Source organism: Eumetopias jubatus, unplaced genomic scaffold (assembly GCF_037043125.1).
Source record: "Eumetopias jubatus isolate StellerSeaLion01/CBP00866 unplaced genomic scaffold, mEumJub1_p1.0 scaffold_10, whole genome shotgun sequence".
NCBI classification, from domain to species: domain Eukaryota; kingdom Metazoa; phylum Chordata; class Mammalia; order Carnivora; family Otariidae; genus Eumetopias; species Eumetopias jubatus.
In genome coordinates, this window is record NW_028274816.1 from 114,464,750 (window position 1) to 114,481,122 (window position 16,373).

The window sequence follows — 16,373 nt, forward strand, 5'->3', positions numbered from 1 at the left end:
TTATCTACAGATGTCCTCTGAATTCAGTCTTCAGCTGGATGTAATCACTTATTCATTCAAATCTTTACTGAGCAGACTAGGTTCGGGCCTATGCTAATTGTCTCCAGCACTCTCAACCTAATCTATGAGATTAAAGCTATAGTTTTGACCTTTGTCTATCATCAATGATAGGTTCTCACTCTTACCACAAAGCACAAGTCAACTTCACCTCTCAAGTTGAAGATCAACAGTTCTATAGCAAAATGTGAAGATTATCTGCAGACAGAAAGTTGGCCCAGGGGACATACCATATGCACAAGTAAAAGCCTGATGGAGCCAGAAAAGAGAAAGATACCCGAGAATCAGATATAGCCAACCCACATGTTAACACAAAAATCCAAGCAGACCTACTCAGAACAAGTCCCATTCAAACCATACTTATAAAGGTTTCTTCATGCTATTTACAATTTTAAAGTAAATTTACTTTATAAGCAGCCAGGGAATTCTTTATTTAACACCATCCTAACATAAAAGTTCATTCAAACCATGAAACTGAGCTTTATGACAACCTAGAATTAGAAACTAAAAGAAAGCAAACATAATGCCTGAGAGACTGGGAAACATTTACACAGTCCAACTGTTAAAAACAGTTCAACATTCATCTAGTGAATACAGTTTGGATGTCAGTATACCCGGTATACAAGTTCTTCAGGGAGGTGAGAGACCTTTCGGCTGTTCTTCAGATGTCTCCAAATGCTGGTCCTGTGGAACTTCTTGCAGAGGCTGGTTTTTTTCCAATACCGTTTGGGGTTTGACACCCGTGGGTTCAGATTCCCAGGAAACGTGACTACCTTCCTTTTGCTTAAAAGACCAGACATAAATACATCACACAGATGTCACTTTCACTCCACTGACTGGCTGAAGCTGTATGACTAAACACATCTATCATGGAGTCAAAACGTAACATTAATGTCCCAGGTCAAATTCTATTATAACAAGCAATACACATGATAAAAATCTCTAGAGAACCATAATTTCAAAAGCCCTAATGACAATTCATTTGTTCCAAGTAGCAGTCACTATCACAAAATTTTAGTGTGTGTGTACACTTTTATTTTTTTCAATTTCAGTATATTTCATCTACCAGTATTTGACCTGGTGTTCAGGGACATAAATCAAGGTTGGAGAAGGAAAACCAAGTCTTCCTTTAACTTTTAACAAATAGACAACTAACCCTAATAACAATTTTAATCAAAAAATACTCACAGTCCTTGCTTCTCCTACTCTTCTCAAAAGGACACCTGCTGCCAATAAAGCCTTCCCTGTTTCCACAAATAACTTCTCTTCATCTGTTTCTCCAAGCTTCTGTAGCTCAATGTACTTCTCCACAAACCTGGAATTCCAAGCAGACCACATCTGAGGGCTGTATATTGAGAGTCATCAAGACATGCTATTACACAGTATCAAGCATTCCCTTAACATGTCTTCCTAGAGGAGCGGCTTTTCCCTGCAGTGGAATTCAACAAAACTCCTCAAACCAATAACTAAATTCCTTAAAAAACAAAACAAAAAAAAACTAACCCACGAATTGTAAAATGGCTTACTGTTGACAGGTAGACTTGAAATTTGGATTGAACAGATCAAAAGCTTTCTGACCAGATCCATAGGCTGAATAAAATTTCCTGGAAAATACAAACAACACAATATAAATCTCCATTTACAGATCACGGCCAAGAACGGAGTAAAGAAAAATTACTAGTCCAAACATAAGTTTTTTTTTTTAATTAGTGCATGCACATGGCAAATAAACCAAATATTACAAAAAGGTACCCGATGGAAAGTTAACATTCCTGCTCACCTCTGCCCCCAACCCCCAGTTCCCTCCCAGGAAGCAACACTAACCAGTTTTTTGTGTATCCATCCAAGAATATTCTAACATACAAGCATATATGCATCTATCATTTCCTGTCCCCAGCCATATAGTTTAACTCCAAGGACAGAAAACACTATTGTACATCCTGCCTCTTCTACTTAATAGTTCTTAGAGATCATTTGAAATCAGTGAACTTAGATTGTTCCAATCCTTTGCTCCTTTCAACAGTGGTGCAATGATTAACTTTACCAATATTTCTTAGTACACTGTGAAAATGAGTCTGGAATAAATTCATAAAAACAGTATTACTAGCTCAACGTATGTGCATTTGTAATATGGCCTTCCAAACTGCCAAATACTCCCCAAAGTGGCTGTGTCAATTTACGTTCACACCAGTAATGCATGAGAATGTCTATTTCCCCATACCCGGGCCAAATTCTATTTTCCAACTTTTTGTTTTGTCCATTTGACAGGTGAAAAATTGTAACTCGTTTTATTTTTGCCTTTTCTTATGAAATAGAATGGACATCTTTTCATGTTTAAAAGCAAAGTGAATTTCCTTTTCTGTGCGCTACCCATGTTCTTTGCCTTCCATTTGGTGGGTTTTTTCTACTGATTTATAAGCAAACTATAGCAGTATAAATAGGAAATCAGCCTGTCATACTTGCTGCAAAATTTTTTTCCCAACATGTTGGCTGACTTTTGTTTCTGCTTGTGGTACGTTTTTTGGGCAGAAAATTTTAATATTTTCATCTATGGCTTCTGGGTTTTATGTTATACTTACAAAGGTCTTTATCACTCAGATTATTTTTAAAATTCTCCCATGTTTCCTTCTAGTACTTTTTTTTTTTTAAGATTTTATTTATTTGACAGAAAGAGCACAAGCAGAGGGAGCAGCACGCAGAGGCAGAGGAAGAAGCAGGCTTCCCACCGAGCAGGGAGCCCGATGCGGGACTCGATCCCAGGACCCTGGGATCATGACCTGAGCCGAAGGCAGATGCTTAACCGACTGAGCCACCCAGGCGTCCCTTCTTCTAGTACTTTTATGCTTTCATTTTTTACATTTAGGTTTTGCTATGTCCGGAATTAATATTTTGCTGTTATAAGTTCTTTAAAATTATTAAAAACACTAAAAAAAAGCTGCAAAAATAAAGTTCAAAAAATTACTTAAATGCAAGATATTATTTTGACATTAACAGTAATAAAAGAAGGAGCAGTAAAATATTCCACATTCTCCAATGACCTATCACCTAGCTCCTGCTATTCACACAGAAGCACAAATGATTTTTTTTTTTTTTTTAATTTTTAGAGATCAAGAGCATGGGCAGAGAGGAGGAGAGGGAGAGGGAGACTCCCAAGCAGACTTCCGGTGGTAGAGCCCAATGCAAGGTTCAATCCCAGGCCCCTGAGATCATGACCTGAACCAAAAACATGAGTCGAATGCTTAAATGATTAAGACACCCAGGTGCACCCACAAATGACTTTAATGTATAAATCCTGACCAACTGCATGCAATGAGCCTACCCAGAAAAGCAATGACAAAGTATTTAATGCCCCCAAAGAGCTCAGGAACTACCGTGAAAATTTCCAAGTAGCGCAAAAACATACTTTTCTCCTACCTCAATGAGTGTTGGGGGCCAGGGGAGGAGATTCCTCAAATGAAAGGGGCCTAGACCTCAAATGAGAATATAATGACTTCATAAATTGTTTCCTTACATCCAGAAATAGAGAATAAGGGGACGGGGGCACCTGGGTGGCACAGCTGACAGAGAATCTGACTCATGGTTTTGACTCAGGTCACAGTCTCAAGGTTCTGAGATCGAGCCTCGCCTGGGGCTTCATGCTCAGCACAGAGTCGGCTTCTCTCTCTCTCTCCCTCTGCTCTTCCCCTGTGCTCTTGCGTGCGCGCGCGCATGCTCTCTCTCTCTTAAAAAAAAAAAGAAGAAATACCTGTTACCCTGAATAACATACAACCTCCAATCTTAATATTTATGAAAAAAGAATCATACAAATTCTGGGTACTAAAAATTGACATCAGTATTTGAGGGAAAGAGCTGTGCCACTGCATTCCCAGTGAACTGACCTCCTTGAGCCTCACAGTCTTCACAAATAAAATGGAGAAAATATACTCATCTTGTAGGGTCAGAATAAGGCCTAAGTTAGAGAATGTTTTTTAAGGGCTCAGCATAGTGCTAAGAGAGGCACAGAAACGGGTAGCTATAATTGCAATTATCAGTCCATTGCTGGCTTCCAGATTCTACTTCCCAGAACCTGTTTCTGAATTCCTAACTTGGTAGATACACAAGACCTTCTCCACAGGGCAGGCCCTGGCTCGACTCCCACTAAAGTTACCAGACTACTAGCTAAATCCTTCCTTCTGAAGTTCTGCTGTCTCCTGTCCATCATGTGGGCTTTGTACTCACGCTCTAATCCTATCCTCGGGGTACAGGATGTCCTGGATGGCAGCTTTGGCCTTGCCATATCGCAAGCGGGGCCTTCGGAAGACAGGCTCTCTCAGCGGGGGAAAAGCATTATATATGTCAAACCAGAGGGGCTTCTCATTCAACACCCCAGCTCGAATCAGGTCCCGAGTCCTTAAGGAAGGAAAAATAACGAAGGACAGTCAGTTACAACAGCCTGTCTAAGCCCCTGAATCAGTCTAGCACAGTCTGGGGCATCAGTGGGATCAAGGAGTCCACAAGACAGAACCGGAAGAAGGCCACAGCAGGGGTGTTCCCCACCTACACTTATTTCCATATTCCAGAGCGCCCTAACAAAGCTCAGGGGTTAAGTCCTATTTTTCTCATGTGCGTCCCACTCCCCTCGCCCCATCCCCGTCGCGTCGAAGAAAAGACAAAGATGGCCCAGTCGGGCCCATCATCATCTTCCTAGAGAACTCCACTCGGGCAGGGGAGAGGTGCACTCTTGAGCGGGAAAGATACATTCAGGTAGTGGCGCCGTCAAGCACACCTATTCAGAGACAGGAGAGAGAGCACGAGCGGGACTCACCCGGCTCAGACTCCCGCACTCCGGAGAAGGCCTCGCCCTGCTCTGACCCACCCAGAAGGAGCGTGAGCTGTCGAGGGCCCCCGTCCGGAGGAGGCACCCTCAGCCCACACCGGCTTCGACCACGCACCGCGAGAAAACGCTCCCCACGGTCTCCAGCCGGCTCCTCGCCATGGCGGCCGCCTCGGACGCTCGCGGCCTGGGACTACCGGAAGCGGAAGCGCCAGCGGCAGGCGAAATGGGCGTAGGCTGCTGGCCGAGCCGAGGATCGCGGCGGTCTCTCCGCAGCCGCCGCCGGAGAGCCGAGCCAGGCAGAAGCAAAGGATGGGCCGAACTGGCGCGGCCCTCGCCCCCGGCCAGGCTCAGACGGGAGCACTCGACAGCCGAGCCGAAAGGGCGGGAGCGGGTCAGAGCCGGGCAGAAGCAATAAATGACCGAGCTAGAGGAGGGATTCACGCTGGCGCTGGCGTTAGTTACCCTTTCGGCTCTGGCGGAGCCAACTCCAGTCGAGAAGGTGGGGCGGCGCGGAGGGAAGATTGATGGGGAGGAAGGAGGCAGGCGCAGCCAACTAGGTCAGGACACAACGTAAAGGCAGAGATGACAGGTCACACCGGGGCTAGGTCCGGACTACGCCTTGCGTTGCTTGGAGACACAGGCTGCGCAGAAGGAAACCGAGGCCGGGGACGGGCAGGCACTGGCCCAAGGTCACACTAGCGCCCGAGCCTCCGTCCTCGGTGCCCTGCTGTGCGGCGCGCCCCGGGAGTCCGTTGGCCCCGGAGCTGCCTCCCGCATCCGCTGCCCTCGGGGTGCTGCGGGGCAACTAGTAGTTTCTCCGCGGGAGACGTCTCAGGCTCGCTCCTCCTTGGAGCTGAAAAAGCAAAAGTGAACAGAACAAATTCGGCGATGGGGACTCAGAAACCTGGGGAAAGTAACCTCTCAGGGTGACCTTTTGGTCCAATAATCATACTTTGGGTAGAGTACCCCAGAGAAATCAAAGCTCAATTTCCTTACTTGTGCAAAGATCGTCATTGCAGCATTGCAGTGGGGAAAAAAGTCGAATGGAAGGCTATGGTTCATATATCCTATGCAATCCTATGCAGCTATTACAATGAACAAGTTATGTCCCTGTGTATTTACCTAGATGCATACCCATGACTAATAGTTAAATGAAAAAGGAAGTTGCAGAAAAACATTTTAGTGGGATCCTAACCTGTTCAAAGAAAAAAGAAAACACCTTTATATGTGTGTGTATGAAGATAGAAACTGTGTGGAAGGCACACAAGACTGTGAACATTGGTTATCAACAATCTTGAGACTGCAAGAGAAGATTTTTTTTTTCTTTAGATATCCCTCAGAGTTTGACCTGTAAAGAGTTTTTATTCATATTTGAACTTTTTAATCCAATGAAATGTTTTGAATCACATACACACAAAATAGCTCCTGGGAGCCCATTCTCACCTTCGTCAGCCAGAAGGAGCAGCAAGTCATCCCAGAGCCTTCCCACTCTATGGGAGGCTGGTAAGGAGGAGGGAAGTAATGTTTGAGGAGCAGTTACTGCTTGTTTGTGTTATCTTGGAATCCACACACCTACCCAGAAGGCAGCTATTATTAGTCTTATTATAGATGAGAAAGTGAGGCCACAGGGGGTGAAGTAACTTATCAGATACCTGAGTGACAGAGCCAGGCTTCCAGCACAGGTTGGGCCCTTTCCAGAACCCACAACCCTCCTTAGTTATGCCTCAAGCTGGAGACAGGTAGACCTACGGAGGTGGGACAAAGCTGGCCCCAGGCCTAGGGGCCAGGGTGACCCAAGGCCCAGGTTTACACTAAACGGTGGGTTTCACTGTTGCCACAAGGCCCTGTGACACAGGGAAGAGAGAACACAGTTCTGGCTGCTGGGCCAAATGTAGAGATTCCAATCTCCCAGTCGTAGGAAGGTCTGGAAGACTCTGCTTTAGGGAGAGCAAACATGCTCCCAGCTAAATATAGTCTTCCCAGCCTCATAACAAGTTTCTAATTCTGTCTAAGTCAGAGCTAGCCACAGACACACTTCCCCTCCCCCACTCGGACCTCCCCCCCCAACCTCCTGACCTCCCCCCTCCCCAGGCCACTGCAGTGACTGCTGGTAAAGAAGTAGAAGGCGGGCGCCTGGGTGGCTCAGTTGGTTAAGCGACTGCCTTCGGCTCAGGTCATGATCCTGGAGTCCCGGGATCGAGTCCCCCCGGGATCGAGTCCCCCCGGGATCGAGTCCCCCCGGGATCGAGTCCCGCATCGGGCTCCCTGCTCAGCAGGGAGTCTGCTTCTCCCTCTGACCCTCTTCCCTCTCGTGCTCTCTATCTCTCATTCTCTCTCTCTCAAATAAATAAATAAAATCTTAAAAAAAAAAAAAAAAGAAGTAGAAGGCTTTATTCCACAATCAGGGAGGAGAGCCAAGAACCCAAACCCTCAACAGGGGAGGAATTGCAAGGTGGGAATTTTTCTTCTAGATCTTCTTAAGAAAGTTCCTTTCTCTTCTGAGCCTTGAAAGTTTCCCCTCCGGCATCCTATTTAATGCCTCTGTGACTGAGACAGGGGAATGCTGGTGCGTAGATAGGAGGACCACGGGGATGTGGGAGCAAGATGAATCGGGAGCCCTCTGAGCCTGCAGCAGGAAGTGTGTGCCCCAGGGAGCATTCATTCATGAAAGGGAAGAAGCTGTCAGGCAGCTGGGGGCAGGCAAACTGGACCTTAGAGGCTTCTGTCTTTTCACCCAGGACCTCTCAAGGCTGCAAGGGACTGATGCGCTCGTGCCAAGCACTGCACCAGGAATCTGGATTGTCTCGTTCAACTGTTCAACTACCTGATACCACCACAGGTAATGTCCTGGCGATCTTACACAGAAGGAAAGAGAACCTATAAACTCTCCAAAAGGCCATATGCCTTCCACTACACTGCTCGACCCCTATACATGTGCCCACTAAGTAGTGTCAACTCTCTGCGTGGCTTGCTGCAAGAGTAGAAGCCTCCATTCGTTAAAGCCCGAATCGTAGCCCCGGGCACTTAGTGCTGGAACATGACAAGTCTGATGGCAGTTCCAGCATCATTGCTGCTCTTGTGCCCCGTAAGCCACCGACTGCCACCTGGGACTGCAGCATTTTCGTATTCCATCAACTGCCACTGTTGTTTTACTTTCTTGTTATATGACCCATTTCTCCCACAAGCATTTAAGCACTGACCTGACCCTGTGCTGAGTCCTGGAGAAGCTGACCATCCAGTGGGGGAGACAGAGAAGCAAATTCATAATGGATAAGTTAGGTGCCGAATAGCATGTGGATTATAGTAGTCGGCTAGGGCAGCCATAACAAGGTACCACAGACGGGGTGGCCTCGGTACCAGAACTGTATTTTCTCACAGTTCTGGAGGCCGGAAGTCCGAGATCAACTTGGCAGGGCTGGTTGCTCCTGAGGCCTTCTCTCTCTGGCCTGCAGATGGCCACCTGCTCCCTGTGTCCTCATGTGGTCTTCCCTCTGTGTCTGTGTCCTCTTCTTATGACACTGGTCATATTGGATCTGGGCCCAACGTAATGGCCTCATTTTAACTTCAATCTCTCTCTCTTTTTTTTAAGATTTTATTTATTTATTTGACAGAGAGAGACACAGCAAGAGAGGGAACACAGGCAGGGGGAGTGGGAGAGGGAGAAGCAGGCTTCCCGCGGAACAGGGAGCCCGATGTGGGGCTCGATCCCAGGACTCTGGGATCATGACCTGAGCTGAAGTCAGATAGTTAACCAACTGAACCACCCAGGTGCCCCCCACCTCTTCTTTATCTATTCATCAATGGACATCGGGGTTCTTTCCATAATTTGGCTATTGTCCATAGTGCTGCTATAAACATTGGGATGCAGGTGCCCCTTTGAATCAGCATTTGTATGTATCCTTTGGATAAATACCTACTAGTGCAATTGCTGGGTCGTAGGGTACTTCTATTTTTAACTTCTTGAGAACCCTCTATACTGTTTTCCAGAGTGGCTGCACCAGCTTGCATTCCCACCAACAGTGCAGGAGGGTTCTCACAAGGTGGCCTCTTCACACACAGCTCTGTCCCCAGCTTCCAGTCCCTGTTCCCTCCCCCGCCCCCACAGGCCTAGTTTCAGCAAACTGTGCCCCTCTGTCACTAGCCAAAGGCTCTAGGCCATCTTTTATGGCTTCCCGACACTCTGCCCAACTCTTTATGAAGAGTGCCCTTATTTATATAGTGCCTGGGAGTGTGTCAGACAAAAAGAGAAAAAGCACCCCCACCAGCAGAACGGCCTTGGTAAGTAAAAATCCCAGCATATTGATGAAATCATTAATACTGCTACTCACCTTTGGCAGAGGGCCAGGGTCAGGGAGAAATTAGCTGCTTGCCTTAAAAGAGGAGGAAAACAATATATTCAGTACAAAGCACTGGGACCAGGAGGATGAAAGACAAGGGGGGAGATGTTCAAGGAGGAGGCAGGAGTACCATCTCCCCACCCCCCCACGCTGTTGTGCGCTCTGTCTTCTGGCCCAGCATGCTCCTCAGAAGCCCACACCTCCCCTTCCTTTCAAGAGTCAGCCAGCAGGGCACTTAATCCCCCAGCACACATTCTGCCGAACTCTGCTCCCTCCCTCCCTGAACTTATCCCTCTCAAAATGTGGTGTTGTGACTCTGTTTACTTGTCTGAGTCTCTGCCTGGGCCTCTCTGAGGGCAGGAACAGGGTCTCCTATCTCTGCCTCCCCATACCCAGCCTGCTGCTTGGCCCAGAGCTGACTCTCAAGAGTTTTCTAATGAACAACATGGATGAATAAAGCCAAGTTCGCACAAATGAGGATGGAGCCATCCCAGCCCCCCTTCCTGGAGGCCTTCCTCAGATACACTCTGGGTGTATGGGCAAAAGCTGTGGTTGAATGGAAATAATCCTCCACACCTCCCCCCGCCCCCATGAACCTGGTCATTTCTAGTTCTGGCTATCCTCTGTATCTCACTGACAGATCCATTTTACAAACCCCTGGGCCTCAGCTTTGTCATCTGCAAAATGGGCATAATCGTAGCACCCACCATAGAGCCTTGTTGTGAGGAGTCAGTGGGTCATTATCTTCAGAATATTAAAACAGTGCCTAGCATATAGGCTCAGTAAATAAGATGATGATGTTTTCTGACCATTCCACATTTAAGAGCAACGAATCACAATTTATTAATCACACCTAACAATTTGCAAAGCATGTTCACACAGCCGCCCATTCATTTCTTCGGCCAACAGTCTTGCCCACAACAAGAATCCAGTTCGAGCAGAGGAAAGAGAAGCACTTTATGCCTTTACCCACTCTGCATCACCATGGCTCCTTTTGTAGCCAAGAAAACAGGAGCCAGCTGGGCCTGAAGCAACAATCTGGCCTTTTATTATTAGAATTAAAGAGCAATTGGAATCACTCTGGAGCTTTCCTAGCAGAGGATGCGACCCTTGAAGGCAGATGTTTCAGGCTGCTGTGGGCCCCTCTTTTCTTGTGGAAGGCAGAGCAACTCCATCCTCAATGTGCACCTGAACCTCCGAAGATCTTGGAAAGTGCAGATCGTGACTCAGGAGGTCTGGGGTGAGGACCCAAACTCTGAATTTTGAACAATCTCCCAAGTTGATGCCAATGTTGCTAATCTGCAGCTAGGGCAACGGACTGGCCCAAGTTTGCCCAGGACTCTCCCAGTTTTAGCATTGAAACTCGCACATCCGAGGGAAGCTTAGACCTGGAAGACCAGGACAGTTGGTCACTGTGTCCACAGAGCACACTTTGAGTGAGAAGGACGTAGCCAGCTGAGTTTGTGCTGAGCTTTGCATCCCCTCACTCCAGAGTCCCTGGAATAATCCTCTTGACCTGATAAAGAATTGTGACTCTTTAATCTCTAGAAATGACAAGGGTGGCTGCTGGTTTTGTGGGGCCTCAAGCTTATGTAATCTTAGTGGCTCTTTTAAGGAGAAAAAAAAGCACAAAAATATCTTTGTTTTGCAAAATTTGCAAAACACATAACCATGAAAATAGAGTAAATTCCCTTCTGTCTCTTTGGTCTCTGGCCAAACAGGTGCTCACTTCCTTCTGGGAGCATGATGTAGGCCTCTCAATGGCCAATTCTAAGAGACACCACCAGGTGGCAGTAGATTTACACAGCCCTCTTCAACCCCCGCCAGGCCCCCGCCCATCTCCAGAAATTTCTAAATCTTCCTCCAGATGGCCTAGCCAGCTAATCCAACAAATTAATCTGTGCTGTGATAATGGGCAAAAGAGTTCATGTGCTTCTCTCTAAATAGCATATTTTCCATTTAATGGAAATGCTAAGAGATTGTTTTTAAAACCAAATAAAGAGTGCTAATAGGTGAGTTCCAGGCACAGTGTTGGATACACATCACTATGGAAATGTTTTTAATCAGGGAGACCTTTCTGTGCTCAAAGGATTGCATCTATGGAGGAGTTCTAGGTCTTATCACCTGTTCCTCCGCCCCAATATATAGCTTATTATGTACCAGTTTGGGAGTTCAACTGCCTGCGTAGTGAGTACTACCACTTACTGAGGGTCATGTTGAGTAAGGACCTTAACATCTCTGTGTCTCAGTTTCCTGATCTGTGAAATAGGAGTGATAATACTGATTTCACATAATAGTTGTGGGGATTAGGTAAAATAATGTATACAAAGCACCCCCAAAAATTTGCATACAGAGGCCACTCCATAAGCCACTATCGTCTTCATCATCCCATGCCTTGCCTGCCTTCTGCAGACAAAATTCTCCGTCCTTCCTCCAACCTCAACCCCCTACCAGCTGCCTCAAGGGAACAGAGGGAGGGTTGAGCCCCCAGCATGGTAATAATCAGGCCAGTTCTGGGCACAGCATTCTCCAGACCCATGATCTCCTCGAAAGCTGGGGCTCAGCCCTAGTGACACTGAAGCACACAAAGCGGTAGGGGCACTGGCTGGGCCAGAACTCCAGATAGCCCAGCCCAGCACTTTTGCAGGAGGTAACTCTCCAAGTATCACCTTGTGGATACCAAGAGCCCAACATCTGCCGATGAGCCTGGCATGTGAGGGCAGATGGATAAGGGGGTCTTCTGGTGGAGCCGGACTCCCTCCTAGATCCTAGGAGGACACTGTTCCACACGGAGGGACTCCTCGTGGAGCAGAGGCTTCATCTGCTGTGCATCTTCATCTTCCTGTTGGATCTGGGAAGCTCTCTTTGCCTCTTCTCCCCACATCCCCTCTCTGGTTACAGTCACCTTCAGTCAACTACACTAAAAGGCAAAAGGGTGAATGGTTATCAAACTTTGCTGCGTATTAGAACCACCTGAGGAGCTTTTGCAATCTGATTCCCAGATGTATGATCTAAATCCCAAACCAATGAAATCAGAATCTTTTGAGAATGAGACCCAAATTTGAGAAATAATTCCAATATGAAGCACCTGGCTGGGTGAGTCAAAAGAGCGTGCAACCCTTGATCTCGGGGTCATGGGTTCCAGCTCCATGTTGGGTATATATAGAGAGAGAGAGAGAAAGAAAGAGAGAGAGAGAAAGAAAGAGAGAAAAAATAATTCCAATGTACAGCAAGTTTGAGAACCAGTATTGTAGAGTGGTGTTTCTCCAGCCTCAATGTGCATTCAAGTCACCTGAAGAGTTTGTTAAAATGGACATTCTAATCCAGTAGGTCTAGGGTAGACCCTGAAATTCTGTGCTTCTATCAGGCTCCAGATGATACAAATGCTGCTGGTATGTAGCACAAATTTTGAGTAGTAAGGTTGTAGAACAGTGCTTCTCAAACTTGGCATGTATCAGAATCATCTGGAGGGCTTGTTAAAATATTCACAGTTTCAGATTCAGTAGATCTGGAGTGGGGCCCCCGGTATCACTGATGCTGTGGGCGCATGAGCCCACTTTGAGCAGCAGGGCTAGAGAGCACAGAACAGAGGTTTTGGAATCAGGCTGCCCGGGGCCCTGTTTCTGGCTTCACACCTTGCTAGCTCTGCAATACTGCCAGTTATTTAACCTTTCTGAATTGTCATTTCATCATCCATAAAGTGGCCATTATTGAGTAAGATTAATTGAGCTAATATGAAACACCTACCAGACTTCCCAGTGTGCTGGTCCTCCAACTTGATTGCAAATTTAAATTACCTGAAGAGCTTTAAAATAAATCACTCCATGGTTGTTGATTTAATTGGACTGGGGTACTGAGCATCAGGATTTTTTTTTTTTTTTAAGCACGCAGGTAATTCTGTGCGGCCAGTACTAGGTAGTGGCCTGGCTCTGTGTCTCCCAAACACAAGAATCAGATTGCTGGGCAACACTCCCTGAGTCTCCGACTCGGTATGTCTAGGGTAGGGCTGAGAATTGGCATTCCTAACGAGTTCCTAGGTGTCAGTACCATGCTCTGGGATTACACACCTATCAGCATAGGGCCAGGGTGCCTGGCGGGCTCAGTCAGTAGAGCATGTGATTCTGGATCTTTCGGTTGTAAATTCAAGACCCACGATGGGCATAGAGATTACTTAAAAATAAAATCTTTTTTAAAAAAGCGTACAGAGTAGGGTTAGGTTAAAGAATAAGCTTGGTTTGTCCACCTGCAAACAGTAGGTATGGAGAGCATCACCTGTCCCCCCGAGGTCCGCCTGGGGGTGAGGGAGAAACTCTTTTTTTTTTTTTAAAGATTTTTATTTATTTATTGAGAGAGAGAGAGAGAATGGTAGAGAGAGAGCATGAGAGGGAAGAAGGTCAGAGGGAGAGGCAGACTCCCTGCTGAGCAGGGAGCCCGATGCGGGACTCGATCCCGGGACTCCAGGATCATGACCTGAGCCGAAGGCAGTCGCTTAACCGACTGAGCCACCCAGGCACCCGGGAGAACCTCTTTCTAAGGAGGGCAGGAGGGACCCGCCATTGTTCCTCCAGACACTGCGCTCAAATGTGGCATGGGGTAAGAGAGGTGGCCTTGGCCTGGGTGACTGGGAGCCCAGAAACAAGATGTGTGGGTGGAAGCCACAAGGAAACCTTTGGGCTCCACACAAGGAAGAACTTTTTAACCTTGAGAACTGCTGTCTGGAAAGGTCACCAGCTTCCTCTTTTGGCGGTGAGTTCCCTGGCACGGGAGGTAGTCCGGCAGAGCTGCGGACTAGGGTAAAAGCTAGAGGTACTTGCCGGGGAAGATCTCTGCGGGCCTTTGAAGTCTGACATTGCACATCCCTGCAGCCTCCCCTCAGCCTCACTCCAGAAGCTTTCTGTTTATTTGGGGAAGTGACGGGCTGGAGCTTTCCCGACAGACCGGCTTTTCCCCTTGGTGTTTTCCTTCGCCTATCAGCTAGCGGTTTACTTTCCCAGGGCAAACAGGAAAGCGCCTGCGCTTAGCAGAGCCAGCAGGTTGGCGAGGTTGCTGTGCGGGTAGCAGGTGTCGCCTCCTGAGCTCACTGTGGCCAGGGCTGAGCCCTTGGGGCCTTACACACGCTGCGGGTTAACCGGTTGGGGGGGGGGACGGGGAGGGGGGCGAGGCAGGTGGCCCTCGGGAGGGACAGGGGCTCCGGGGGCAAACCCTGCCCAGGGCAAGAAGAGAAGGGTCCAGCCCACACCGCGGGCCACATCAGAGCACCAAGAGAACACCAAGTCTTTATTACAGGAATTCCTATGAAACAGCTCCAAGAAAAAACCCACACATAGGAGAAAAAACGACTAACAAAGCAACACACACAGACTTGGGGCTGGGGCTTTCCCGCCATGCGCTGGGAGGGGTCCGGGCCACAGCCCAGAGACCTCTCCTCTGCCCCCGGGGCCGGACCGTCCGGAGCTCTGGCTGGCGGCCCGGGGGCTCCTCGGGGTCGGGGGGGGGGGGCAGCACGGGGCCGAATCGCAGGGAGCAGCGGAAGGCGGGCGGCCCCGCGTCAACGCCCCAGGCCCCGCGCGGCCGCCACACTTGGTCAGGCTCCGCGGCGGCGAGTCCCGTCCCCCCAGCCCCCGGGGGCCGCCCCTCCGCCGCGCGCGCCGGGGAAGCGGGGCCTCGGCGTGGGCCCTGGCCTCCGCGGAACGAGGTGCCATGGCGCTCGCCACGCCCTCATTATCTCGGGGTGACGGCCGGTCTCCCGCTCCCAACCCCCCCACCCCGCGCTTGGGCTGGGCTGGTTCCCCGCTGCAGGGGGGAGGGGGCGGGGGCGGGGACCCCCTCGTGCCTGCCCAGGCTCCCCGGCTCTCCTCCGGAGAGGTCAGCGCGCTCCCGTCCTGGAGGCTGGCCGGAGAGACCGGGCCAGCCGCCTCCCGCTGGCAGTGCTTGGTGCCCGCTAAGGCTTGTGGAACCCGAGAGCGCGTCCTCACGTCATTGCCCTTCTCGTTCTTGGCCAGAGGCACCCAGCAAACCCGTCCGCCCCGGGTGCCCCCACCGCGGCTGGCAGCCTTATCTCCTCGCTCCTCAGTCCTGCACTTTCTCAAGGGTCACCTCAGAACCTGCTGCTGCCCACCCTTAGTGACAGCAGGACTTCTATTCAGAGCCACCCTCCCCCCCCCGCCCCCCCGCCCCGCCGTGAGCCCCCGCTGTTGAGTGACTGCAGGGTCCCATCCAGAACAGCCTTTTGTCTTCTGCCACAGTCAAGAACACTCCTGCCTAGCCATACTCCTCCAGCTCCGGGGTGGCCCCCTCCCCATCCCTGCTGGGGGCCGTGCCAACCCCTTAACGGAGGCAGCTGGTGGGGCCCTGGCAGGGTGGTCCGTTAGGAGCTAACTCTCTACAGGGGCCCATCACTCCTCAGAGGGAGCCTGAGTGACTGCCTGGCGCTCTCCCACCCAGGGCTCTGTCCAGGGCTCGTACCAAGGGTCCGCAGCCCTGGGGGGGGAAGGCTGAGATGCAGGAAGCCATGGGAATAAAGGGCCCAAGATGCCCAGAAAGGAGCTGGGGATGGGGATAGGGGGTCAGGCAGTGTCTGTGACCCAGGAGAGATGGGGAAAGGAGAGGGGGCAGGGGCTCCACCTTCAGGGGCTTCACCATCCTGCCCTTTTGGGTACTCCAACCTTCGCCTTTTTTCTGGCATTTTTTTAAGAAGGTGGTGGAGGTGGGGAGCTGGGGTGGGGGGTGGGGTGGGGGAAGGTGGTGGGAGTTCCTGCACTTCCACTCATTGCCCATAGAACAGCCTGGCTACAAAAGGGGCTAGGACTGGCGGCTGCCCCCAGGGCCCCAGGTCCTTCCTCCGATCACAGCACAAAACTCCAAAGTTCTAAGTCCCCTGGAAAGTGGCAGTGACAGTGGCAGTGCTGGGGCTGGACGTGGCTGAAGAATCACCAGGCCTCAGTCCTCGGCGCCATCTGTCCGGCGGCAGCTGGGCCCTTACGCCTGGGGGCCGGTTTGGCTCTCCGGCTGCCCCCACCGGGTCGGACCATCTCCGGCAAGGAGGAAGCACTGGCAGCTGGTGGGGAAAAGAGATGGGAGAAGCCTTTTTCAATGGAGCCCAGCGGTCTTTCCTTGTCAGCAGTCCCTGTAGAGATGGTTTTAGGCAGAAGGTCCCAAAGACA

The 16,373-nt window shown here is 49.6% G+C and overlaps 2 protein-coding genes across 7 annotated transcripts in view; both read right to left on the bottom strand.

Moving 5' to 3' along the window:
* Positions 1 to 458: 458 nt before the first annotated feature.
* MRPS23 (mitochondrial ribosomal protein S23) lies at positions 459 to 5,166 on the bottom strand. Its single transcript, XM_028093008.2, has 5 exons — positions 4,989 to 5,166; positions 4,276 to 4,446; positions 1,584 to 1,661; positions 1,246 to 1,372; positions 459 to 840 (listed from the first exon to the last, which is right to left on the bottom strand). Exons 1-5 carry the CDS (start codon positions 5,030 to 5,032, stop codon positions 688 to 690), a joined length of 573 nt encoding a protein of 190 aa, XP_027948809.1. The 5' UTR covers positions 5,033 to 5,166; the 3' UTR covers positions 459 to 687.
* A 10,218-nt stretch (positions 5,167 to 15,384) lies between these two features.
* Positions 15,385 to 16,373, bottom strand: part of CUEDC1 (CUE domain containing 1) — an 81,002-nt gene continuing 80,013 nt past the window's right edge. For all 6 annotated transcript variants that reach the window (XM_028093004.2, XM_028093001.2, XM_028093006.2 and 3 more), the window contains one exon: positions 15,385 to 16,267. The gene's annotated coding sequence lies outside the window, so the exon portion shown is untranslated. The remainder of the gene's footprint in view (positions 16,268 to 16,373) is intronic.

Excerpts from the sequence above, each read along its gene's own strand:
- MRPS23 (XM_028093008.2), bottom strand. The coding sequence starts at position 5,032 with ATGGCGAGGAGCCGGCTGGAGACCGTGGGGAGCGTTTTCTCGCG. Across the intron at positions 1,662-4,275 it reads CCCGAGGATAGGATTAGAGC|GAAATTTTATTCAGCCTATG; the intron begins GTGAGTACAAAG and ends TGTATTTTCCAG. Across the intron at positions 841-1,245 it reads GAGTAGGAGAAGCAAGGACT|CAAAAGGAAGGTAGTCACGT; the intron begins GTGAGTATTTTT and ends TGGTCTTTTAAG.